At 46.2% G+C, this 27396-nt stretch overlaps 1 protein-coding gene across 2 annotated transcripts in view; it reads right to left on the bottom strand.

The window, feature by feature from the left end:
- Positions 1-3339: 3339 nt before the first annotated feature.
- Positions 3340-27396, bottom strand: part of LYPLAL1 (lysophospholipase like 1) — a 49993-nt gene continuing 25936 nt past the window's right edge. For both annotated transcript variants that reach the window (XM_056568359.1, XM_056568360.1), the window contains exons 3-5: positions 23273-23442; positions 9718-9833; positions 3340-3626 (exon numbers count right to left, since the gene is read on the bottom strand). In XM_056568359.1, the coding sequence (XP_056424334.1) occupies positions 3390-3626; positions 9718-9833; positions 23273-23442 (523 nt within the window). In that variant the 3' untranslated portion in view covers positions 3340-3389. The remainder of the gene's footprint in view (positions 3627-9717; positions 9834-23272; positions 23443-27396) is intronic.

The raw sequence follows: 27396 nt of genomic DNA, 5'->3' as shown, positions 1-27396 counted from the left end.
CATATGTGACCCTAAACTGTTGCCTTGAAATACGACAGGGCTCCAAAGTGAGAGCGCCATGCGCATTTGAGGCCTAAATTAGGGATTGCATAGGGGTGGACATAGGGGAATTCTACGCCAGTGATTCCCAAACAGGGTGCCTCCAGCTGTTGCAAAACTCCCAGCATGCCTGGACAGTCAACGGCTGTCCGACAATACTGGGAGTTGTTTTGCAACAGCTGGAGGCTCCGTTCTGGAAACAGTGGCGTACCAGACGTTTTTCATTTTTATTGGGGAGGGGAGGGGGGCTGTGTACGGGTATGTGTATACGTAGTGTTTTTTACTTTTTATTTTATTTTTTGTGTTAGTGTAGTGTAGTGTTTTTAGGGTACAGTCGCACGGGCGGGGGTTCACAGTAGTTTCTCGCTGGCAATTTGAGCTGCAGCAGAAAGTTTGCGGCAGCTCAAATTTGCAGCCAGATACTTACTGTAATCCTCCGCCCATGTGAGTGTACCCTGTACGTTCACATTGTGGGGGACATCCTGCTGTTGCATAACTACAACTCCCAGCATGCCCGTTGGCTGTCGGTGACTGCTGAGAGTTGCAGTTTTGCAACAACTGTAGGCACACTGGTTATGTATCACTGAGTTTGTGACCTAACTCAGTGTTTCACAACCAGTGTGCCTCCAGCTGTTGCAAAACTACAACTCCCAGCATGTACGGTGCATGGTGTACGGTGACTGCTGAGAGTTGTAGTTTGCAACAGCTGGAGGCACACCGGTCGTGAAACACTGAGTTAGGTAAAAAAAAACTCTTGAGTTTCACAACCAGTGTGCCTTCAGCTGTTGCAAAACTACAACTCTCAGCAGTCACCGACAGCCAACGGGCATGCTGGGAGTTGTAGTTATGCAACCAGCAGATGCACCACTACAACTCCCAGCATGCACTTTAGCTGTTTGTGCAAGCTGGGAGTTGTAGTTATACAACAGCTGAAGGTACACTTTTCCATAGAAAGAATGTGCCTCCAGCTGTTGCAAAACCATAAGTCCCAGCATGCCCATAAGGGAATGCTGGGAGTTGTGGTGGTCTGCCTCCTGCTGTTGCATAACTACAGCTCCCAGCATGCCCTTTTTGCATGCTGGGAGCTGTTGCTAAGCAACAGCAGGAGGCTGTCACTCACCTCCAACGATCCAGACGCTGCAGGTCAGTCCCGCCGCCGCAGCTGCTCCTGGTGCCCCGATCCCAACAGTGGTGCCGGGGATCGGGGTCCCCAGCACCCGGGGTGCACGTCCCGCACCCGCTCACGTCCTCCAGAAGAGGGGCGGAGCGGGTGCGGGAGTGACACCCGCAGCAGGCGCCCTGATTGGTCGGCCGGTAATCTGGCCGACGAATCAGGGCGATCGTGAGGTGGCACCAGTGCCACCTCACCCCTGCAGGCTCTGGCTGTTCGGGGCCGTCAGAGACGGCCCCGAACAGCCAGTAATTCCGGGTCATCGGGTCACTGGAGACCCGATTGACCCGGAATCGCCGCAGATCGCTGGACTGAATTGTCCAGCGATCTGCGGCGATCGCCGACATGGGGGGGCATAATGACCCCCTTGGGCGATATGCCGGGATGCCTGCTGAACGATTTCAGCAGGCATCCGGCTCCGGTCCCCAACCGGCTAGCGGTAGGGGCCGGAATTCCCACGGGCGTATGGATACGCCCTCGGTCCTTAAGGACTCGGGATGCAGGGCGTATCCATACGCCCTATGTCCTGAAGAGGTTAAACTCACCTGGGGCAAGTAACAGGTGTGGGCAATATAAAAATCACACCTAAAAGCAGATAAAAGAGAGAAGTTCACTTAGTATTTGCATTGTGTGTCTGTGTGCGCCACACTAAGCATGGACAACAGAAAGAGGAGAAGAGAACTGTGAGGGCTTGAGAACCAAAATTGTGGAAAAATATCAAATATCAAATCTCAAGGTTACAAGTCCATCTCCAGAGATCTACATTTACCTTTGTCCACAGTGCGCAACATTATCAAGAAGTTTGCAACCCCTGACACTGTAGCTAATCTCCCTGGACAGAAGAGAAAAATTTATGAAAGGTGTCAACGCAGTATAGTCCGGATGGTGGATAAGCAGCCCCAAACAAGTTCCAAAGATATTCAAGCTGTCCTGAAGGCTCAGGGAGCATCAGTGTCAGCACGAACTATCTGTCGACATTTAAATGAAATGAAACGCTATGGCAGGAGACCCAGGAGGACCCCACTATGGAGGAGACCCAGGAGGACCCCACTATGGAGGAGACCCAGGAGGACCCCACTGCTGACACAGAGACATAAAAAAGCAAGACTACATTTTGCCAAAATGAACTTGAGTAAGCCAAAATCCTTCTGGGAAAACGTCATGTGGACAGATGAGACCAAGATAGAGCTTTTTGGTAAAGCACATCATTCTACTGTTTACCGAAAACGGAATGAGGCCTACCAAGAAAAGAACACAGTACCTACAGTGAAATATGGTGGAGGTCAATTATGTTTTGGGGTTGTTTTGATGCCTCTGGCACTGGGTGCAAAGCATCATGAAATCTGCAGATTACCAACGGATTTTGGGTCGCACTGTACAGCCCAGTGTCAGAAAGCTAGGTTTGCATCTGAGATCTTGGTCTTCCATAAGGACAATGACCCCAAACATACATCAAAAAGCCCCCAGAAATGGATGGCAACAAGCGCTGGAGAATTCTGAAGTGGCAGCAATGAGTCCAGATCTAAATCCCATTGAACACCTGTGGAGAGATCTTAAAATTGCTGTTAAGAAAAGGCGCCTTCCAATAAGAGACCTGGAGCAGTTTGCAAAGGAAGAGTGGTCCAACATTCCGGCTGAGAGGTGTAAGAAGCTTATTGATGGTTATAGGAAGCCACTGATTTCAGTTATTTTTTCCAAAGGGTGTGCAAACAAATATTAAAGTTAAGGGTGCCAATAATTTTGTCCAGACCATTTTTGGAGTTTGGTGACATTATGTCCAATTTGACCAATATGACCAATATGACCAATTTTTTTTTCCTCCTTTTTTTGGTTTAGTTCCAATACACACAAAGGGAATAAACATGTGTATAGCAAAACATGTGTTACTGCAATCCTTTTCTGTGAAAAATACTTCATTTTCTTGAAAAATTTCAGGCCATGACTGTATAGTAAAATATAGAAAACAACCTTATGGCGGGAACATCTCCAATATCTTCTCAGTGTTTAAACTAAACACAAAATAGGATTATAAAAATAAATTTTCATAAGAAATAAGAGTCGTAAACAAATCAAGACACAGAGAACATGGAAAAGCTTCTCCTTAACAAAAGACTCCGAGCCTAATGCAATTTCTCTCTGATTACAAACATTTATTATGTTTCTTTTTTTTTTTCGGCTTTTACTGAACGATTTCGGTGACCTCGGGCAATTTCTTTAAAATCCAAGAGTGTAACAGTTCTAATTCCTGTAGGCTGAGTTCATGAAGAAGATTCGGCAAACTGTGGAAAGATGAAGTCACGCCAAGACCTTTCAATCGTGTGCAAGTGTTTTCTCCCCACTGGTGAAAGACTAACTCATCAGCCTGTCCATGGCACTGGAATAATTCGGGTAGGCTCTGTGGAGCGGCTTCAAGTTCCTGAAGAAGATGGGAAAAGAGTGGTCAAAATTAGGGATCGACCGATTATCGGTATGGCCGATATTATCGGCCGATAATCACGATTTTGGGCATTATCGGTATCGGCAATTATCTTGCCGATAAGCCGATAATGCCCCACCCCCCGCACCGCCCCCACCGCACCGCGACCGCCACCCCCTCAACCCGCCGCACCTCCGACCCACCGCACCGCGTCGCACCCCCCACCGTGATGCTAGGCGGTATACCGGCATGGATTTTTTCCCATACCGCTATATCGGTCGGGCCCCTCCCACACCCTCCGAGTGAATAAAAAAATTAAACTTACCCGTAATGGGGGTGGTCCAGGCCATCCTTCCTTCATCTAGTGTCCGGGGGCGTTCCGGGTGGAGGGTGGTCCGGTCCGGGCTGTCCTTCTCCGGCGGGCCTCTTCTCCACTCCGGGCAGGCTCCGGCCTAGTATGCTGCATAGACGCCGCTACGCCGTGACGTCAGGTGCGTCGCTGCGCACGGGCGTCACTGCGCAGCGACGTCTATGCAGCGTACTAGGCCGGAGCCTGCCCGGAGTGGAGAAGAGGCCCGCCGGAGAAGAAGGACAGCCCGGACCGGACCACCCTCCACCCGGAACGCCCCCGGACACTACAGGAACGATGGATGGATGGCCCGGAGCACCCTGGCAGGTAGGGGAGAGAAGCGGGTGGTGGCGGCGGCCTATGGCCCCGCAAAAGCCACTGCAGATCATTGATTTAAAGCGCCCGCTTTAAATCAATGATCTGCAGCGGTGTCGCAGGGGGTTAAATAGCGGTATAAGTTATCGGCTATCGGCCCTAACCTGCACCGATTATCGGTATCGGCCCTAAAAAAACGATATCGGTCGATCCCTAGTCAAAATAAAACAACACAAATAGATGCTAATAAAGGGCTATAATAGATCTAGATTATTCATTGTATGATAAAAAGTTGAACAATTTACAATGTCATTTCTGTAATTATTTCTGACTTTAAAGGAGATCTCCTGCGAAAAAATTAACTTATCCCCCATCCACAGGATAGGGGATAAGTAGCTAATCGCGGGGGCTCCGACTGCTGGGACCCCCTGTGATCACCGGGACAGGACAATGGGGCTCTCAGGGAGGAGCGCGTGTAGTCTACCGGAGACGGCATGCGCTCTACTCACTTCTATAGGAGCGCCGGTGATGCCAGAGAACTGCACTTGGGTCTTTACGGCCCCCATAGGAATCAATGGGGTGGGTGCCGGCTGCAACACGCACTCCCTACTGAGCGCAGAGTCCTGTCCCGGTGATAGCGGGGGCCCCAGCTGTCGGACCCCCCACGTTCAACTACTTATCCCCTATGCTGTGGATAGGGATTAGTTATTTTTTGCTGGAGATCTCCTTTAAGAGTAGGGTCACATGTAACAGATCCGCAGAGTTTTTTACGCTGCGGATCTGCCGATGACTGACCCTAGAGTGTGCCGCCTGCGTCACTACGAGCAGACACACAGGGACTTGTGAGCTGCCTGTGTACTCTGACATCGCAACCGCTCTTGGCCTAGCTCAAGGAACAGGGGGAGCGACCGCAATATCAGTGAGTACATTGCACGTGCGACTCACAGGTCCCTGTGTATCTGCTCGTAGCGGCGGACAGACAACGCAGGCACAGCAGGAGGCACACTCCATAGTCAGTCGATAAAATATTCTGCGGATCTGTTACGTGTGACCCTACCCTAAGATCTTTTACTGCAGTGGGAAGAGTTATGTGTATATACAGTATGGAATGTATTTATTTTATTTATTTATATAGCGCCTACATATTCCGCAGCGCTTACAATTATGGGGTACAAACAAAGACAAGTATCAGACATAATATTACACAATAACTATTCAAACAAGAGGTGTGAGGATATGTTGAGGATATGTTTGGGATATGTTTGGGATATGTTTGGGATATGTTTGGGATATGTTGGGGATATGTTGGGGATATGTTGGGGATATGTTGGGGATATGTTGGGGATATGTTGGGGATATGTTGGGGATATGTTGGGGATATGTTGGGGATATGTTGGGGATATGTTGGGGATATGTTGGGGATATGTTGGGGATATGTTGGGGATATGTTGGGGATATGTTGGGGATATGTTGGGGATATGTTGGGGATATGTTGGGGATATGTTGGGGATATGTTGGGGATATGTTGGGGATATGTTGGGGATATGTTGGGGATATGTTGGGGATATGTTGGGGATATGTTGAGGATATGTTGAGGATATGTTGAGGATATGTTGAGGATATGTTGAGGATATGTTGAGGATATGTTGAGGATATGTTGAGGCCAATTAGAGACTGTTGTAGGCCTGTCTGAAGAGATGTGTTTTTAGGCCACGTTTGAAACTATGGATGTTGTTGTTGAGTCTGAGGGATTGAGGGATAGCATTCCAGAGAACCGGTGCAGCACGAGTGAAGTCTTGGAGACGGGAGTGAGAAGTTCGGATTATAGAAGATGTTAGTGTGAGATCATTAGCAGATCGGAGAGAACGTGTAGGATGGTAGACAGAGATGAGAGATGAGAGAGGAGATGTAGGGAGGTGCAGCATTGTGGAGAGCTTTGTGTGTGAGACTGAGGATTTTGTACTGTATTCTGGACTGAATTGGTAACCAGTGTAGTGACTGGCACAGGGAGGAGGCGTCGGTGTAGCGGCTGGAGAGGAAGATGAGTCTGGCTGCGGCATTAAGGATGGACTGGAGAGGAGAGAGTTTGGAGAAAGGAAGGCCTATTAGTAAAGAGTTACAGTAGTCGAGGCGGGAGTGAATCAAAGCAATAATGAGAGTTTTAGCAGTTTCAATAGTGAGGAACTGTGGGTTCTGGAGATGTTTTTGAGATGCAGGTGACAAGAACGTGAAAGGGACTGAATATGGGGAGTGAAAGACAGATCAGAGTCAAGTATAACTCCAAGACAGCGAGCCTGCTGCCCGGGAGTTATGATAGTACCACATATGATGGAAATGTCAGGGTTAGGTACAGTATCAGTTGATGGAGAAAATGTATATATTTAGTGCCATTGTGACTGCTGTGATTGATTTATAATCCTGATCCACGATTTCCTCAGCTGTTGATTATTATGCCTTGTTGTGTCAGTTTTACCCCTGACCCTCTCCTGTTCCATTTTTTAACCCTTAAAGGATGTGGCAATTTTTTATTTTTGGGTCTTTGTTTTTTCCTCCTCGACTTTTAATAGCCATAAGACTTTGAATTTTCCATCTAAAGACCCACATGGGGCCTTGTTTTATGAAGGAACAATTTTACTTTGTAAGGACCATGAGAGGCACTCACCATCTGTTGTGCTGAATATAATTTTAAATCTTCGTGCAGTAAAAGCTACCACTAGGGGAGCCAATGTCTACAGCTCAGCTATTGGTTTCCTTACATGGCAGAGCTGCATCTTTTCCCCCCATTAACTCTTCCGGTTCTTTTCCCTTTCATTCTCCCCTATTTATTCTTCAGGTGCTGTCCCCTTTCCCTTCCCCCTGTAAACTCTTCACAATGCGGTCCCCATTTCCTCCTGTCCTCACGTTACTTCTTTCCTGGTCCCATAATTCATTTTTTTTTTTTCAATCAATTACATCGAATTAATAATTGGCCAACTAATAGATTATGACAATCATTAGTTGCAGCCCTATCTGATATATCATGTGACCAAAGATCTATAATTATGCTGCTTGGTATATCTTTACTTTTACTCCATTCACTGTACGGGATCATAAACATTATATATTAATAGTTCTGACATTTCCGCATGCGGTAATACAAAATATATATTTAATCAGCTCTGGCACGGGACCCTCAGAGCACAGATGAAGGGACCTCCAAGCAGCATGTAAACCGATCAGACTCCCGCATACATGTTATGGGGTGCCGATCGGGCAGGCGGACAGTTATTGCAGCTCGCTATTAATCATGGCACTTAAAGGGGTACTCCGCCCCTAGACATCTTATCCTCTATCCAGAGGATAAGGGATAAGATGTCTGATTGCAGGGGTCCCGCCGCTGGGGACCTCCGTGATCTCGGCTTCGGCACCCAGACATCTGGTGCATGGAGCGAACTTTGCTCCATGCCGGATGACTGTCTATGCGGGGTGGAGGCTCGTGTCGTCACGCCCACGCCCCCTCAATGCAAGTCTATGGGAGGGGGCGTGGCGGCCGTCACGCTCCCTCCCATAGTCTTGCATTGAGGGGTGCGTGGCCGTGACATTACGAGCCTCCGGCGCTGAGCCTGACGATCTAAACGAATGCCAGGTGCAGCATGGAGATCACGGCGGGACCCCCGCGATCAGACATCTTATTTCCTATCATTTGGATAGGGGATAAGAGTCCTAGAGGTGGAGTACCCCTTTAAGGGGTTAATGATGGACATCGGTCATCGACTGAGTGATAGTGGCCGTCAGTCACAGTCTAAGAAGTGAACGCAGCTCCTACTTTACTTGATAGATGGAACGCCGCTCCGGACGTAGTAAATGTACAATCATGTGTGTTAAGTACCAGGGCACCAGGGCGTACATTAATAACGCATAAGTCTAAAGTTACAAGCCTGCGCGATCTTCAGCTGTAGCACAGGGAGAGACAGGCCAGAACCGTATCACGGTCAGCGAAGTTCCGTCCATCAGAACTTCGCTAAGCCTTGTATAGTTGCATCGGCAGCTAGCCTGTGTCTCCCCCACGCTCAAAGTAAAGGTTGGTCAGAAACGTGTTCTCTGGATCAAATACATTTTACAGAGCACATGTCTCACTACTTCTTTTCAATATATGTGCGATAGGGCTGGGCGGTATGACCAAATATGTGTATCATGGTATTTTTTTTTTTACTTACGGCGGTTCCACGGTATATAACGGTATTTTCACCCCCGCCCCAATCACGTGACCCGCGCGCGGTGTTCAGTGACCCGCCAGCACTGTTCTGCTCCCCCCAATTAATTATCAGCCCAGCGGGATACTACTCACATGTCACCTTCAAGCACTGCCCTCCTCCTCTTTGTTGGGGGCCACCGGCGATGGAACTCACTGTACGCCAGTGGTCTCCAACCTGCGGGCCCCCAGATGTTGCAAAACTACAACTGCCAGCATGCCCGTACAGCCAATGGCTGGAGACCACTGCTCGGGCTGCAAAAGATACAGAAAAACTAACTTACCTATGTCGGCCACACGCTGCTCCTTGGGACCGGAACATCGGACAGCCATCAGCCTATCACCGGCCTTAGCGATGTCCCGCCCCGGCCAGTGATAGGCTGAGTGCACCGTCATGTAAGAAGCCGGCCAGAGCTCCTTACATGACAGTGGGCTCAGCCTATCACTGGCCGGGGCGGGACATCGCTCCGGCCGGTGATAGGCTGACAGCTGTCCGACGTTCCCGTCCCCAGCGTCAGGCTGAAGTTGGTAAGTTACAGTTTATTTTCTTTATCTTTTGCAGCCCGGGCATAGGTATACAGCGTACAACAGTGGTCTCAAACCTGCGGACCTTCAGCTGTTGCAAAACTACAACTCCCAGCATGCCCGGACAGCCGTTGGCTGTCCGGGCATGCTGGGAGTTGGAGTTTTGCAACATCTGGAGGTCTGCAGGTTGGAGACCACTGGCGTACAGTATAGAGTTCCAGCGCCCGGCGGCCCCCAACAAAGAGGAGGAGGGCAGTGCTTGCGGGTTACATATGTGAGTAGTACCCCGCTGGGCTGATAATTAATTGGGGTGGGGCAGAACAGTGCTGGCGGGTAACATATGATTAGTTCCCCGATGTGGGGACAGCGCTGCGCTGGGCTGATAATACATTCCCGAGGGGGAGGGGCCCAACCGGTATTGCGGTATGGGGGAAAATTCATATCGTGCAGCCCAAAAAATTTGGTATTCGGTATGAACCAATATACTGCCCAGCCCTAATGTGCGACTTTTGTTATATCCCCAAAAGATTATCTATTTACATAAATACTGATTTAATATTGCCATGAACTCACAATGGAGTCCACCATGGATCTGAGTGGGATACCCCAATCAGAGGGTTTATTACAATCAGTAGAAAACAAACATAGCCCTTGATATTTGACCCCTTTACCTTATAAACTATTGAATTGTTATTGAGAAAGCTTGAGAGAGCGAACACTCCAGCAACATCTCTATGGTACCTATAAGCCAAGTGCATGGCCATGGCGCCACCCATCGAGAATCCACCTGGAGACGGGAAAAAATTAAAAATATTTACTACAATGTGCATATAAAATGCCCCCAATCTACTGCATAGAAAACTAGAAGTGACATTAGTTTGCACAATAATCCACCTTATTTACCATCTTCAATAAATTAATGCAGCGTTGTGAGCCCTGTTGCTTTTATATATATTACATTATCCTGTACTGATCCTGAGTTATATCCTGTATTATACTCCAGGGCTGTACTCACTATTCTGCTGGTGAGGTCACTGTGTACATACATTACTTATCCTGTACTGATCCTGAGTTATATATCAGACAGGAGGCTCATATCTTATGCATTATTCTTTCTTTAAAAATGCCCATAGCAGAACAAAATTCAATAAACAAATCAGTGTAAAGAAAAAACTACAACTCCCAGCAGTCCCAGGACCACAGCAGCCACTCCTCGTCTGTAGCCCCTATATAAGGACTGCCCACATATAGATCCTCCTCTTTCTTTCTGCTCATGGCAGAGCATGCAAGCTAAGTTCTATCTGTGATTTTATGCTTTGTTTCTTACTTTATTGCTCATAAATATTATAGATTATTGTGGTGTTGTGGGAGCGATTATCTTCTCCCCTTCACATATTATACAATTTTATTCTGATTTCGGACAGCGGATTATCTTCTCCGATGCTAGCCCCCCCTTGCTCCGGTTTACCGCTCCGCTATTCTTTTCCTGTTTCCTTCCCCAATTCTCCGTTCCTCCTGCCCTTCACCGCTTTCCCCTCCCCCTCTTCCGGCGCCATTTTACCTCAGTCTTCTCCTCCTACATCTTCTGCGCTTTCGCGCGCGCGGGATAGGGGCGGATCCTCCGGGTGTCGGCCGCATTTTCATCGCGGCCTACACGCTGAGAGGGGCGGAGTTTCTATTTCGTCACTGGAACGCGCTCCCGCGCCTTCCAATCAGAACCCAGCCGGACGTAGTCTCGTGAGACTTCGTTCCTGGGTACAGGGACTCTCGGGCTCACCTTCCACCGCTGCGTCAGTGCAACGTTAGCGGTGTGGAGGACGGAGCCTGTACTAACCTTACTGTCTCTACGTATTTTGTAGGTAGATTACCAGGAATTTATTCCTTCCCCTCACCAATACTTACCCTATTCTCATTTACTAATTAGTTTACACTTACATATAAACCTGTTAGTCACTATGGCTGAGGAACCTTCATCTGTTCCCCTCAGAGGGGAGAGTTCTTCTTTAGACTCTGCCCAATTTATGACCACCAACCAGATACAGGATTTGATTAATAAATCTGTTCAGGCGGCTTTGGCTTCCGCCATGATACCCTCTGGATCACTACCAGCGGTTTCCGGTGTGTCTATTCCGCCATTCCAGGGCGGAGAACCGCCGATTAAGAAGGGAAAGGTTTCCCATAAAAGGAAACATACCTTGGCAACATCTGACTCCCCGGCAGGGGAAGACAATAATGTGCTCCAGGCAGCCCCTACCCCGGTCTGCCAACCCCAGCATCCATCAGACTCCACTCGACCCCTGGGCCTCAGGGAGTTACAAGAGAAGAGGCACAGGTCCGCTAGACGGACCAAACCCGATTCCTACGTAGATTCCTCTGATGAGGATTCGTCGGGATCATCCAGCGAGTCTGACGGCTATGAATCCACTCCTAATATCGAGGATGCTGGGGATACGGCGTTACACAGGGCACTGTGATCCTAGACTCCCTAGGTGAACCCCTTTTTCACCCTGATTCCATCTCTCATCCACAATCGGGTGAATGGTCCCCACTTCCCCACGTGGCCCAGTATGTGGAGCTTTGGGCTCGTAAGGCCCTAGACAGGACCAGCCGTAACAAACTGAGGGCTGAGTGTCCTAGACCCTTTATTCCCAATAAAGTAGTGGCAACCCCCGAAGTAGACCCCATTTTGACAAAATATCTGATGAAATCGGGTAAATTCCCTAAAAAGGGAATAGAACGCTCATTTAAAACTATTCAGGAGCGTATCTTGGACTTAATGGGCCCTCTCACTAAGATACTCAACCTGTCTGAGCAGGCCGCAACGACGGATCAACCTGTCGATACCCGTCAACTCCGTGGGTGGGCCCAGAGGGCCATATGCCTAGCAGGTACTGCCAACACCACCTGCTCGATTGAACGACGTAGGTCGATTCTTATGCGCCTCGACCCGCAACTGTCCCACCTAGCTGAAACCTAGTCTGGGCCTGCAGCAGCAGGAATGCTCTTTGGGGACAACCTGATGAAGGACATTAACAGGTTTGTCGGCCTGTTTACAGGTTTGGATAAAGCCCAGACTTCATTAAAGAAATCAGGGACCAGTAAGCTTTTTCCTCGGGCCGGCAGAGGTAGAGGCCGATCTGCCGGCCGCACCCCCTCCTATAGGCCACAGGGCAGACCCTCTGCCCAATACCAGTACCCTCAGGCTCCTCCGTCCTACACCGTCCCAATGGCACAACCGTCGCCTTTCTTCCCTCCCAGAGGCCGACCTTGGCGCGGACGTGGCGGACGCGGATACCCCCGTTCCCGTCCAACTACCGGTAAGTGTGCCTGGTATTCCACATGCTCACATTCCTGTGGGGGGGCAGACAGTAGCGGGATTTCACATAGAACTCCAATCTCTACCGGTTCTGGGTGTACAACCAATCCCTATCCGATTTTCACAACACAACATGGTTCTCATAGACAACGAGATCCAAGATCTCCTATCCAAACAGGCAATCCGAGAGATTGACCCTTCTTCCCTAGGATTCGTAAGCAACCTTTTCCTAGTGAAGAAAAAAGGGGGCGGTTACCGTCCGGTCATAAACCTTCGGGAACTAAACCAACATGTCACGTATCGCCATTTCAAGATGGAGGGAATTCACTCCCTTCGCGATTTATTACAACCAGGCGATTGGCTAGTGAAGGTGGATTTAAAGGACGCTTACCTCACCGTCCCTATCCACCAAGATTCACAACATTTTCTTCGTTTCCTCTGGAGAAACCACATGTGGCAATTTACTTGCCTTCCGTTCGGCCTTTCATCAGCTCCGTGGTGTTTCACCAAACTGATGAAACCAGTGGTGGCGTCCTTGAGGAGCAGAGGGGTGCGTCTGATCATTTATCTGGACGACCTCCTCATCATGGCCCGCTCCAAAGCGCAGGCCTCTCTCCACATGTCATGGACGGTACTGCTTCTGCAGAGTCTGGGATTCATAATCAACCGAGAAAAATCGGTTTTGGTCCCTCTGCAGGAGATGGAGTTCCTTGGCTTCTTGGTGGACACCAACCAGGCCGTTCTCCGCCTTCCCAAATCCAAACTGGCCCTGATCCGCAAGGAGATCAGAGCAGTCTTGCGCAGAGGGTGCTTATCCTTAAGGGTACTAGCACGTTTGGTGGGCCTGCTAGCAGCCTCTATCCAAGCCATCTTCCCGGCCCCTTTGCACTACAGGGCCCTGCAGAGACTCAAGATTATGCATCTGCGCCAGGGCCTCAGATATGCGGACGAAGTTCCTCTTTGTCCGGCAGCCATCGAGGAGTTGCAGTGGTGGCTTCGTCATGCCGTCGAGTGGAACGGCAAAACCATATTCAACTCCTGCCCGGACATCATCATAGAGTCGGACGCGAGTCGTCTCGGCTGGGGCGCGCGGTGCGGGGAGGCTTCCACAGGAGGGACTTGGTCCGCCACGGAGGTCGATCTGCACATCAATGCCTTGGAGCTCCTGGCGGCATTTTTTGCCCTCAAGAGCTTCGTGCCACAGGCGTCCAATTGTTGTGTTTTGTTACGCATGGACAACGTGGCGGCGGTCCAATACGTCAACCGCCTAGGGGGCACCAGGTCCAAGATGCTTGCAGATCTTGCCAAAGACTTCTGGCACTTCTGCCTAGATCGCAACATTATCCCGGTGGCGGAGTATATTCCGGGGGTCTCCAACACGGTGGCCGACTGGAATTCTCGCTACTTACTAGATTCCAGCGATTGGCGGCTGGATCGGTCCGTTTTCCTACGGTTGAGACAGCTTTGGGGTCCATTGTGTACGGATCTTTTCGCTTCTCGCCTCAATCATCAACTACCTCGCTTTTTCAGCTGGGGGCCGGACCCAGAGGCGTCGGCAGTCGCCGCTTTCCGTCTCATCTGGCCCAGGTGAACGCACTACGCGTTTCCCCCATTCCAGATGATCTCCAGGGTCCTCCTACATACGATGAACCAAAGGGCGACGATTGTGCTGATCACTCCTTGGTGGCCCACACAACCGTGGTTCCCTCTCCTTCTGGGGATGGCAGTGGACTATCCCAGACTTCTGCCCCAATTTCCTCAGCTCCTCTCCAACCCGACCGGGGATCTCCACCCTCTGGTGGTGGAGGGCAACCTTCCTCTCCTAGCGTGGTTGGTTTCGGGGTCCCGGATGCGGATCACGACCTTTCAAGATCAGCTAGGGATCTCCTCGCCCTGGCCTGGGCCCCCGGGACTAGATCGGCTTATCGATCAGCCTGGAGGCTCTGGGTTCGTTGGTGTGATCAACGACAGATTGATCCCGTACATGCACCTGTGTCTGTAGTGGTGAACTACTTGGCAGATTCTTTTGAATCTGGAAAATCTTATAGTTCCATCAACGTTTACCGATCGGCTATCGCGGCTTACCATTGCCCAGTGGACTCTTTGCCGGTGGGCAAACACCCACTGGTATGTAGACTTTTGCGCGGCATTAAGTTCAAGCGTCCCCCGCGGCCGAGATATCAGTCGACCTGGGATGTCTCCAGGTTGCTCGAGATGTTTGTCTCGTGGGAGGACAATGACGATCTTTCCCTGAAATTGTTGTCATATAAACTGACTGTCCTTTTATGTTTGGTGTCTATTAAACGCGTCTCGGACGTGAAGGCTTTGGACATCTCTAGGCGACAATTTTCGCCTCAGGGAGTGAAATTTTCGGTGGTCCGACGGACCAAGACGGGTATCCACTCGGTTTTTTACCCGTTTTTTCCCGCGCATCCTCGACTTTGTGTGGTTCGTTGCCTGCAGGCGTACGAATCGCAGACTGCAGATCTGCGGTCTCCGGATTTCTCTCAACTTCTTATATCTTACGTCAGACCTCACCATCCGGTGACCTCCGCTACTTTGGCGCGTTGGGTGCGTTCCGCCATGGATATGGCGGGCATAGACGTCTCCCTGTTTGGAGCTCATTCTTCTAGGGGTGCTATGGCTACTAAAATAGTCACAGCAGGGGGCTCCCTTTCTGACCTGCTCATGGCTGCTGATTGGTCTTCAGAGACTACCTTTCGCCGGTTCTACTTCAGACCGGAGGACCATGTTTCCATGTCGGTTTTGTAATGCTAGATCTGATTTTGTTTCTTCTATCTCGATACTTGTTAGCTTTGAACTTGCATAAGATATGAGCCTCCTGTCTGATATATAAATCGAGATTTTCCTAGCTTGTGACGGAAAATATTAGTTATATGAAGACAGGAGGAGAGTATCTTCCCGCCCTACCCACCCTGTTATGATTTTTGTTGTCTTTTTCAGGATACTGAATGCATTGGCTGTTTTCCTGTTTACGGATAACCTGTTGGTTAAGCACTGCTGGGGTTCCCTACAGTCCCCGTTGGGACGAAGTTAGGCCGTCGATTGGCCTCGTTTCCCGAGTTCCGGGCCGGCTGGCCGAAGATTCAAGGAGCGGTGTGGACGTCTGGCTGGAGTTCAGTTTCCTGTGCGGCTCTGATTCGCATGAAGAAAGAGGAGGATCTATATGTGGGCAGTCCTTATATAGGGGCTACAGACGAGGAGTGGCTGCTGTGGTCCTGGGACTGCTGGGAGTTGTAGTTTTTTCTTTACACTGATTTGTTTATTGAATTTTGTTCTGCTATGGGCATTATTAAAGAAAGAATAATGCATAAGATACTCGCCTCCTGTCTTCATATAACTAATATTTTCCGTCACAAGCTAGGAAAATCTCGATTTATATCCTGTATTATACCCCAGAGCTGCACTCACTATTCTGCTGGTGAGGTCACTGTGTACATACATTACATTACTTATCCTGTACTGATCCTGAGTTATATCCTGTATTATACTCCAGAGCTGTACTCACTATTCTGCTGGTGGAGTCACTGTGTACATACATTACATTACTTATCCTGTACTGATCCTGAGTTATATCCTGTATTATACTCCAGAGCTGTACTCACTATTCTGCTGGTGGAGTCACTGTGTACATACATTACATTACTTATCCTGAGTTATATCCTGTATTATACCTCAGAGCTGTACTCACTATTCTGCTGGTGAGGTCACTGTGTACATACATTACATTACTTATCCTGTACTGATCCTTTTGCTCAGTTCTGAAGCCCACAGAGTTGTGAATGCGGCTCTATATCAGAACACATGCTGTCATTTGGGATCTCTACCAGATAAATCGTGTAATATATTTACTAAGTGATTCATCCTTTTTTATATAGTTTTATCCTAGATTTACACTCATGTTCCAAAATGAAGATATCCTTTAATCTGTATCCAACTAAAATCTTCCAAACCTGTTCCTTTAATTTTCAGCCTGTTAAGGAAGGAGGAGAAGGGGTGGTGGTGTGGGGTGTATAAAAGTTTACTGCCCCCGTTACTTTATATATGCACTCTCACATCGTGCACTCTCACATTTTATAGGCACTATTGCATAAGTAAAGTTTTGCATAATAAAAATAAAATAAAAAAATCCCTTGAAATCCCATTTACTTCTGAGAAAGACCCAAGTTACATTTTACACCCAGTTAGTCACAATCTGGCAGATACAAGATGGAGGGGGGGGGGGGGGGGTGACTCACTCGCAATCCTCTATGATGCAGTCACCTCCAGCGTTGAATATTAAGTAATGATACTTTTATGTGGTGAAGACTATGAAAAAAAGAAGCTAAACGCATTCACAGAACAAAAAACAATAAAAAAAATTCAAAATCAAAAAATTAAAATGAATTAACATAAAAAATACAATAGAATAAAATAAAAACTCTGCAGAGTATCACTCAATAAGCCGGAATTCCCAAGGTATAGTCAGTAGTAAATTCTTTGCAGACAGTGATTTCAATAAATATTTATAGTTTGTGGCAAAATTTTTTTATGATTCACCGAGATAGTATTTCAGGGGGCCGCCATCGACATGATGCATAAAACACATTGCTCTCCGTACAGGGGCTTCTGTATAAGAGTAACGTGCGTCCTCCTTGGCACGGCTTCCTAGAAGACGTTGACATAATGACTTGTCCTCTATATGTGGTGTTCGGCGTCTCGTAAACTCTTCACAAGAACGAGAAGGTAATTTCCTGTCAGAAGCCAAAGTCCCCCCCGTCTCTCTCTCTCGCCGCTCATGACAAAAGCGCCGGAATACAACCGGAATGTTCCATGAGTTCATTCCGATCGGCTTGGATGAGAGTATCGTCTATCAGCCGTGTGTTACATATATATATATATATATATATATATATATATATAATAAAAATCAATAAATAATAAATATAAATAAATAAAAAATAAATACAATAATCTATAAATATTTAATAAAAATAAATAAATAATAACAACAACAAAAAGAAAAGGGTCTGGGTTGTAGGAACAACTGGTGGAAAATTAGTGGAATGTCAGCTGTGTAAATTCCACAGAATCCCATTTAAATCAATGGGACTCTGCTGCAGCCGTTTTTTGGGGGCTGAATACAGCCATCAGACCCCCTCCCATAGACTTGCATTGAGGGGGCGGGTCATGACATCACGATCTTCCGTTCCAGTGGTCGGGAGCCAGAACCTCCAGCGCTGCCGGAAGCAGATACAGGTGGGTGCTGCATGCTATATATATATATATATATATATATATATATATATATATATATATGGGGATAAGATGTCTAGAAGAGTACCCCTTTAAATGACAGTATAGTAATGTCCCATGTATAGTATCACTGCTTTTCTGTAGATGTCACGGTGGGTGCTGATGTTGGTGCCTGCGATCTCGGTCCGGCCGATGTCCCGAGCGCAGAGAGTATAAGCAGATGCAGGAGTCTAATACTGTCGGGTCTGATTTTAAAGTGGACCTGTCGTCAACAAAAACTTTTATATAATGTAGATAATACCATTCTATGTATATTTATAACATTCATCTATTTAAAAAAGTTTATATTTTTGTTCCTGCAGCTATTGGCTGTGTCTTTATGAGGCCCATTTCACACTACAGGTATCATCCTGTAAAAAAACCTCCATTATTACTCCTGGCAAAAAGTCCTGAAAACGGCCGTCAAAAAATCCCATTCATGTCAATGGGATTTTTTGACCATCCTTTTGCCTCAGGTATGTCCGTTTTTACGAATATCAGTTATTTTTGCCGACACAAAAGACGGTGCATGCACTAATTTTTCGTTTGGCAAAATAAATAAATAAATAAAATGGTGAAGAACCGGATGTTAAAATGTTACATTGTAGTCTATGGGAACCGGATGTTTCAAAATAAAAAAAAATAAAAAACATCCATTATCAGCAGGATGATTGACAAGCCAGGAGCCTTCACAGATCCCTTCTTGTCCTACCCTCCCTTCCTGTATTTGGACTCTTTTTTTTTCACCCAAAAATATACACAATTTTTAACCAATGTATATTACAAACATATACAGAACGGTATTATCTACATTATTTATAAAGTTTCTGTTGACGACTAGAGATGAGCGAACTTACAGTAAATTTGATTCGTCACGAACTTCTCGGCTCGGCAGTCGATGACTTTTCCTGCATAAATTAGTTCAGCTTTCAGGTGCTCCGGTGGGCTGGAAAAGGTGGATACATTCCTAGGAAAGAGTCTCCTAGGAATGTATCCACCTTTTCCAGCCCACCGGAGCACCGGAAAGCTGAACTAATTTATGCAGGAAAAGTCATCGACTGCCGAGCCGAGAAGTTCGTGACGAATCAAATTTACTGTAAGTTCGCTCATTTCTATTGACGACAGGTAGACTTTAAAGGGTTACTCCGGAGGAATATTTTTTTTTTTTTAAATCAACTGGTGCCAGAAAGTTCAACAGATTTGTAAATTACTTCTATTAAAAAATCTTAATCCTTCCAGTACTTTTTAGGGGCTGTATACTAAAGAGGAAATGCTTATGTTTTTAGATTTCTCTGATGTCATGACCACAGTGCTCTCTGCTGACCTCTGCTGTCTATTTTAGGTACTGTCCGGAGCAGCATATGTTTACTATGGGGATTTTCTCCTGTTCTGGACAGTTCTTAAAATGGACAGCAGAGGTCAGTATAGAGCACTGTGGTTATGACATCAGAGAAATCTAAAAAGATAAGCATCTCCTCTGTAGTATACAGCAGCTGATAAGTACTGGAAGGATTAAGATTTTTTAACCCCTTAAGGACTCAGCCCATTTTGGCCTTAAGGACTCAGACAATTTAATTTTTACGTTTTCATTTTTTCCTCCTCGCCTTCTAAAAATCATAACTCTTTTATATTTTCATCCACAGACTAGTATGAGGGCTTGTTTTTTGCGCGACCAGTTGCCCTTTGTAATGACATCACTCATTATATCATAAAATGTATGGCGCAACCAAAAAACACTATTATTGTGGGGAGATTAAAAAGAAAAACGCAATTTTGCTAATTTTGGAAGGTTTTGTTTTCACGCCGTACAATTTAAGGTAAAAATGACGTGTTCTTTATTCTGAGGGTCAATACGATTAAAATGATACCCATTATTATATACTTTTCTATTATTGTTGTGCTTAAAAAAAATCACAAACTTTTTAACCAAATTAGTACGTTTATAATCCCTTTATTTTGATGACCTCTAACTTTTTTATTTTTCCGTATAAGCGGCGGTATGGGGGCTCATTTTTTGCGCCATGCTCTGTACTTTTTTTTTCTACCACATTTGCATATAAAAAACTTTTAATACATTTTTTATAATTTTTTTTTAAATAAAATGTATTAAAAAAAGTAGCAATTTTGGACTTTTTTTTTTTTTTTTTTGTTCACGACGTTCACCGTACGGGATCATTAACATTTTATTTTAATAGTTCGGACAATTACGCACGTGGCGTTACCAAATATGACTATAAAATTAATTTTTTACGCTTTTTGGGGGTAAAATAGGAAAAAACGGACATTTACTTTTTTATTGGGGGAGGGGATTTTTCACTTTTTTTTACTTTTACTTTTACATTTTTTTTTACACTTGAATAGTCCCCATAGGGGACTATTCATAGCAATACCATGATTGCTAATACTGATCTGTTCTATGTATAGGACATAGAACAGATCAGTATTATCGGTGATCTTCTGCTCTGGTCTGCTCGATCACAGACCAGAGCAGGAGACGGCGGGAGCCGCACGGAGGAAGGAGAGGGACCTCCGTGCGGCGTTCTGAATGATCGGATCCCCGCAGCAGCGCTGCGGGCGATCCGATCATTCATTCAAATTGCGCACTGCCGCAGATGCCGGGATCTGTATTGATCCCGGCACCTGAGGGGTTAATGGCGGACGCCCGCGAGATTGCGGGCGTCGGCCATTGCCGGCCATTGCCAACGGCTGTCCGGGCATGCTGGGTGTTGTAGTTTTGCAACATCTATAGGTCCGCAAGTTGTAGACCACTGTCCTATACTTTACATTGCACGGATCCCTCAACATGCGATGGTTTCAACAAACAATGGTCCATTTGGAACGGATTACCATCGTATGTTGAGGGACCACTGTATATATATATATATATATATATATATATATATATATATATATATATGACTTAGTAAAAAATTAGGACTGAAAAGACTAGTTAAAGGGATACTCTGCAGCTCAGCGTGTGGAACAAACTGTTCTGGAATCGGGAGCTCGTGACGTCATAGCCCCGCCCCCTCAATGCAAATCTATGGGAGGACTGTTACAATTTATTGATTTATTGAATATTTTGACACATTGGGTAATGTGTATCACAGTATCCTCGGTTTAGGATTCTTGATATATTTAGAGCTCCCACAACTCTTTTCCTTTACATATTACCATCTCAGGAACTGTCCAGAGTAGGAGCAAATCCCCATAGCAAACCTCTCCTGCTCTGGACAGTTCCTAACATGGACAGAGGTGTCAGCAGAGAGCACTGTGGTGGAAAGACTGGAAAGAAAATTCAAAAAGAAAAGAACTTCCTCTGTAGTATACAGCAGCTGATAAGTACTGGAAGGATTATGATTGTTTTTATAGAAGTAATTTACAAATCTGTTTAACTTTCTGGCACCAGTTGACTTAAAAAAAAACTTTTTTTTTAATATATCAACTGGTTCCAGTACTTATGAGCTTCTGAAGTTAAGGTTGTTCTTTTCTGTCTAAGTGCTCTCTGATGACACCTGTCTCGGGAACCGTCCAGTTTAGAAGAGGTTTGCTATGGGGATTTGCTTCTAAACTGGGCGTTTCCCGAGACACGTGTCATCAGAGAGCGCTTAGACAGAAAAGAACAACCTTAACTTCAGAAGCTCATAAGTACTGAAAGGATTAAGATTTTTTTAATAGAAGTAATTTACAAATCTGTTTAACTTTCTAGAGCCAGTTGATATATATACACATAAAAAGTTTTTCCCTGGAATACCCCTTTAATCTCCCTATCACATAATATAAGACTCGTATGATTAGAGATGAGCGAACTTACAGTAAATTTGATTCGTCACGAACTTCTCGGCTCGGCAGTTGATGACTTTTCCTGCATAAATTTACAGTATTGTCACCATTTGAGACTGGCCCTGCTTCTATTCCATCACTGTATCTTTAAATGGAAAAAATAAAAATAAAAAAAACATAAAAAGCTTTTGTTATGTTTTATGGACCAATCAGAAGAGTCAGCCGGGAGAAGTCCAGGCTTTGCACATTGTCTCCTGTCTCCATTCAGGGCTTAGTTGCAGTACCAGACATGGCCTATAGGATTTATGCAAAATGCGACAGATGCAAACTTGCCGGAGGAGCGGAAAATTGGGAAGTAATCAGGTGGGACAACCATTTTAATGTTAAAGATAAGATTACTTCTTTCTGATTAGAGCAAGAAACTAAAAAAAAAAAAAAAAAAATTGTCAAATTTTCTATTTTCTGATTACCCTTTTTTTTGTACATTATTATGGGGGGTAACCATTTTTCCTGAGCGGTTTTATTTATTTTCATTTTTTAAGCATTTAGGGATATGCTTCACAGCAAGCCCCATGGACAATAGACCGGTGCTGTCCCATTGATATGAATGGGAAGCATTACCGGTCATACTCTGTGACCTTAAAGGGGTACTCCGGCGCTAAGACATCTTATCCCATATCCAAAGGATAGAGGATAAGATGCCTGATCGCTGGGGACCCCGGTGATCTTGTACACAGCACCCAGTTAGAATCAGTCCCCAGAGCACGTTCGCTCCGGGTCTGATTACTGGCGATCACGGGGGCCAGAGCATTGTGACGTCACGGCCTCGCCCCCGTGTGACAGCTGTCACACCCCCTCCCATAGGCTTGCATTGAGGGGGGCGGACCGTGACGTCAAACGGGGGAGGAACCGTGACGTCACAACGCTCCGTCCCTGTGATCGCCAGTAATCAGACCTGGAGCGAACACGCTCCGGGGACTGATTAACGGGGTGCCACATGCAAGATCACGGGGGTCCCCAGCAGCGGGACCCCCTGTGATCAGGCATCTTATCCCCTATCCTTTGGATAGGGGATAAGATGTCTTAGCGCAGGAGTACCCCTTTAAAAGAGGTCATTCCACAGGGAGGGGGGAGGCTGAGCTATAAGCTTTATCTATTGTATTCTCTATCTACCGGTGTCCCCTTTCCCCGTAATGCTGTACAGATCTCTTTCCAGAAGCCTCCTCCTTATCAGACAGCACAGGAAGTCTCAGCTTAGTTTTAGGCCTAGCGGGCAAAATGAGAACTGCAAAATTTTAGGATTATTTTAAAATATAAATAGGAAAAAAAATAATTCATTTAAACATGAGGTCATTTTCTAATGATGCATTCCTTTTAATTCACTCCATGAAAGTGCATCCACCTGCAATCATTGGGTCACAGCGTTAAAGGGGTTCTCCGCTGCTCAGCGTTTGGAACAAACTGTTCCGAATGCTGGTACCGGGAGCGTGTGACGTCATAGCCCCGCCCCCTCAATGCAAGTCTATGGGAGAGGGCGTGACGGCCTCCCATAGACTTGCATTGAGGGGGTGGGGAGTGACGTCATGAGGGGAGGGGGCGGGGCTATGACATCACAAGCTCCCGACGCCGGCTCCAGCGTTCAGAACAGTTTGTTCCAAACACTGAGAAGCGGAGTACCCCTTTAATTGCATTTTTTTTTTATACTGGGTCGCCATCACAAACCTTGATACATCATCATCACTGAACATACTAAAAGACAAATATTTCTAGGCATTTATACCTAAAATGATAAAAAGTAAGTAGGGTTTGCGGCCGTTGGCGGCGGATCTTACCCAGCAATATTCTGTTTTTGGCAATGCCGGACGCCTCCTCCTCTTTGACTAAATCTGTTAATGTTTGGCACATGGAATTGATGGATTCGTGATTTTCGGGGCTGTGTATGGAGATTTTATGCCTGTCGAACCAGACGTTGGAGATGGCTCCCTTCATCGGTGTATAGGGTCTGGAGGTAACGAAATGTCAAAAATATTGTTTACGAAACGGTGCATATTGTGTTCTATAATACCATTATATCGTAAATAAGACATATGTTGCAATTAGAGATGAGCGAACTTACAGTAAATTCGATTCGTCACGAACTTCTCGGCTCGGCAGTTGATGACTTATCCTGCATAATTGAGTTTAGCTTTCAGGTGCTCCGGTGGGCTGGAAAAGGTGGATACAGTCCTAGGAAAGAGTCTCCCAGGACTGTATCCACCTTTTCCAGCCCATGGAAGCACCTGAAAGCTGAACTGATTTATGCAGGATAAGTCATCAACTGCCGAGCCGAGAAGTACGTGACGAATCGAATTTACTGTAAGTTCGCTCATCTCTAGTTGCAATCCTTGTTTTGCATAATATAAGTCAGTGCAAAACTACAACTCCCAGCATGTCCGGACAGCCGTTGGCTGTCCGGGCATGCTGAGAGTTGTAGTTTTACAACTGCTGGAATGCTGGGAGTTGTAATTTTACAACTGTAGTTTCATGTGATCACCTATTAAGCGGAATGGGAGCCACTTACTCGTCTTCCGATTGGCACTTTTTTTTTTTGGGTGCAACTAGTTCAGAATTATAAAAAAAAAAAAAAAAAGAGAAAGCTTAGGTATAGTTTCTCATTGAAAACCTACTCCAGTCCCGTGGCTAGAATTGCTGCAGAACACAGCACCAGCTGTATTCATTCCCTGTCTGCTCCTCTACCTGTGGCATTGTTCAGCACAAGGCAGCATGCTGTAACCACACCTTATCCTTCTCTAAATTTTCCAATTAAATATATATGTGTGTATATGACAGGCAGGTGGTGATGTAGGGGCTGATCGGAGGTGGTGACATTACTCTGGGGACAGGGCTGGAGAAGATCCTGCTAGGCCTCCAGAGACAGCAGAGGATGATGCTTAGTCTCTGGAGAGAGGGATTAGCCGGGAAGCATTAACAATGAAAGAATACACAACTGCCTGTCAGGAGAGATGGATGAGCCGGGGAGCTGCAGAGACAACATCACATTGACAATGAGAGGACTACACAACTTCCTGTCAGGGGTATTTTATGGAAAACATACTGAAGACAGTACAATTTGTGTCAACACTATGTATAGTTATATATACCTTGGGGTGATTGTTTTATTTGAAAACTATTTTTAAATTTAAATATACACCTCTAAGATCCCAATACACATTACATATATGTCAGCTGAACCTCATGACAAAAGGATGGAAAGGTTATGGTGCCTCCTAACACTGAAGAAGTCAGTGAAAAGTAAAGTCAGGCAGGTTAAATTTCAACCTTTTAATCCTTTTTTCCCTCAGAAAGACAAGACACTGCGGGAGGAGTCTGGCAGTGGCTTACCCCTCCTCACTATTCAGAGCACAAACACTTGCGTGAATCAAGCATTCATGTGTATGGAGTGATAGGTAGATATCGCAGTCAGCCTACTTTTGATGGGTTTGCCCTACTTAAAGGGGTACTCCACTGGAAAACTTTTTTTTTTATTTTTTTTTATCAACTGGTGCCAGAAAGTTAAACAGATTTGTAAATTACTTCTATAAAAAAAAAAAAAGTTTTAATCCTACCAGTAGTTATCAGCTGCTGTATGTGCCAGAGGAAGTTTTTAAATAGAAGTAATTTACAATATCTGATAATTTTATATCTGTTTAACCTTCTGGCACCAGTTGATTTAAAAAAAAAAATGTTTTCCACTGGAGTACCCCTTTAAAATCATGTGTCTGCTTACTGGGGGGGGGGGGGGCATCACCTTAGAATCATAAGATCAGGGGTCCCACGTACAACATTTGAATGTAGAAAGTGTCAGACATGTGGTTACTGCTCATTTCAAAGTCTATGGGATTGAGGGAGATAGAATTCCCCTACCTTTCTCAGTCCCCTAGACCCTGAATGGAGCGGGTGTAAGCATGCTCGACCAGTACTCCATTCATACGGTGGACATCGGGCCCCCATTGTGAAGTGATGACTGCGCAGGAAAAAGGTGACCAAAATGTAGAAACCATATTGTAACAGGAAACACTATGCACTAGCCACAATTTAATACTCTTTTTTTGGTGAACTGGGTCTGAAGATATCACAATATCAGGATAATGCCTAGAGAGGACTAGGGACCACATATAAAATGGGTTTTATATATGGTCCCCAAATAGGGGACGTATCAGACATTAAAAGGGGTATTCCGGCCAAAGACATCTTATCCCCTATCCAATAGATAGGGGATTAGATCTCTGATTGTGGGGGGGCCTGCCGCTGGTACCCCCCGCGATCTCCGTACAGCAGCCGCATTCTATGCCGGGCTACTGCTACAGTCTCGTAAACCTGTGTGTTCGGGACTGGAGACGTGGCGTGACGACACAAGGCAGAGTGGCATGACAGGTCTCCAGTCCTGGAAACACAGAGTTTTACGAGAGTGGAGCAGCAGCCCGGCACAGAATAGGTAATAAGATGTCTTTGGCCGGAATACCCCTTTAAACTCGTAAGAACAGATACTACAAGTGATCGTAGTCAAAAAGCCTGAGAAATGATGCCGCAATTGTATTTCTGGTTGGAGTTTTCCTTTAGGTCACGTAGAAAATCCATATATTATTTTACTGGTTATTCGTGTTTATCTATGAAAACCCACACACACCACAAGAATGTAAAAAAAAAGGAAACGCAATAACCTCAGGCCATCCTGACAATCAGATAAAGGATTAATGTCTTGTATACACACTTACCTTTGATATGATCTGAACCGTGAAAAGTTGAACAACACACAAAAAACATCCCTAAGTCTGAACAGTTGTGTAAATGTTTACTTGAGCAATTGTGTCTTTACAGATGATGGAGATTTTGCCAATTTTTTCTATTTTTCTTGGGTCGCAAATAAACGTGTTGTTAAGGCCATAACCGTCATGTTACACTGCCGGGCCGCCCTCTGAAGTGCTCTCATCTCGGGAAACAAATTTCATCAGATTACAGACTTGCCGTAGCACAGACAGCCTTTGATCAAATGTAGACGGGAGATGCCGACTTCTACATTGTTGGGCAATAAACTAAACGTTCAGGGTCGAATAAACTTACAAAGTTATAATATTTGACACTGTAATTGGAAAGGTTCGCCACCTCCCCTCCCCACCCCTTAAAAACAGCGCCACTCCTGTCTTATTGGTTATGTCTGGTATTGCAACTCATTCCCATTTAAGTGAATAAGTGTCAGACTGTTGAGAACCCTTGTGTGTCTTAAGGAAACCGGGTACTGTCTATCACCTGCCCAATACCATCCCTACAGTGATCATGATGGGGACAGCATCATGTATGGAGGAACCCAGGCACTGCCCATCACCTGCCCAATACCATCCCTACAGTGATCATGGTGGGGGCAGCATCATGTCTGGAGGAAACCAGGCACTGCCCATCACCTTCCCAATACCATCTCTACAGTGATCATGATGGGGACAGCATCATGTCTGGGGGAAACCAGGTACTGCCCATCACCTGCCCAATACCATCCCTACAGTGATCATGGTGGGGGCAGCATCATGTCTGGAGGAAACCAGGCACTGCCCATCACCTTCCCAATACCATCTCTACAGTGATCATGATGGGGACAGCATCATGTCTGGGGGAAACCAGGTACTGCCCATCACCTGCCCAATACCATCCCTACAGTGATCATGGTGGGGGCAGCATCATGTCTGGAGGAAACCAAGCACTGCCAATCACCTGCCCAATACCATCCTTACAGTGATCATGGTGGGGGGAAGCATCATGTCTGGAGGAAACCAGGCACTGCCCATCACCTGCCCGATACCATCCCTACAGTGATCATGGTGGGGGGAAGAATCATGTCTGGAGGAAACCAAGCACTGCCCATCACTTGCCCAATACCATCCCTACAGTGATCATGGTGGGGGCAGCATCATGTCTGGGGGAAACC

Source organism: Hyla sarda, chromosome 3, assembly GCF_029499605.1.
Source record: "Hyla sarda isolate aHylSar1 chromosome 3, aHylSar1.hap1, whole genome shotgun sequence".
In the NCBI taxonomy this organism is placed as follows: domain Eukaryota; kingdom Metazoa; phylum Chordata; class Amphibia; order Anura; family Hylidae; genus Hyla; species Hyla sarda.
This window is presented reverse-complemented; position numbering and strand designations above follow the sequence as displayed.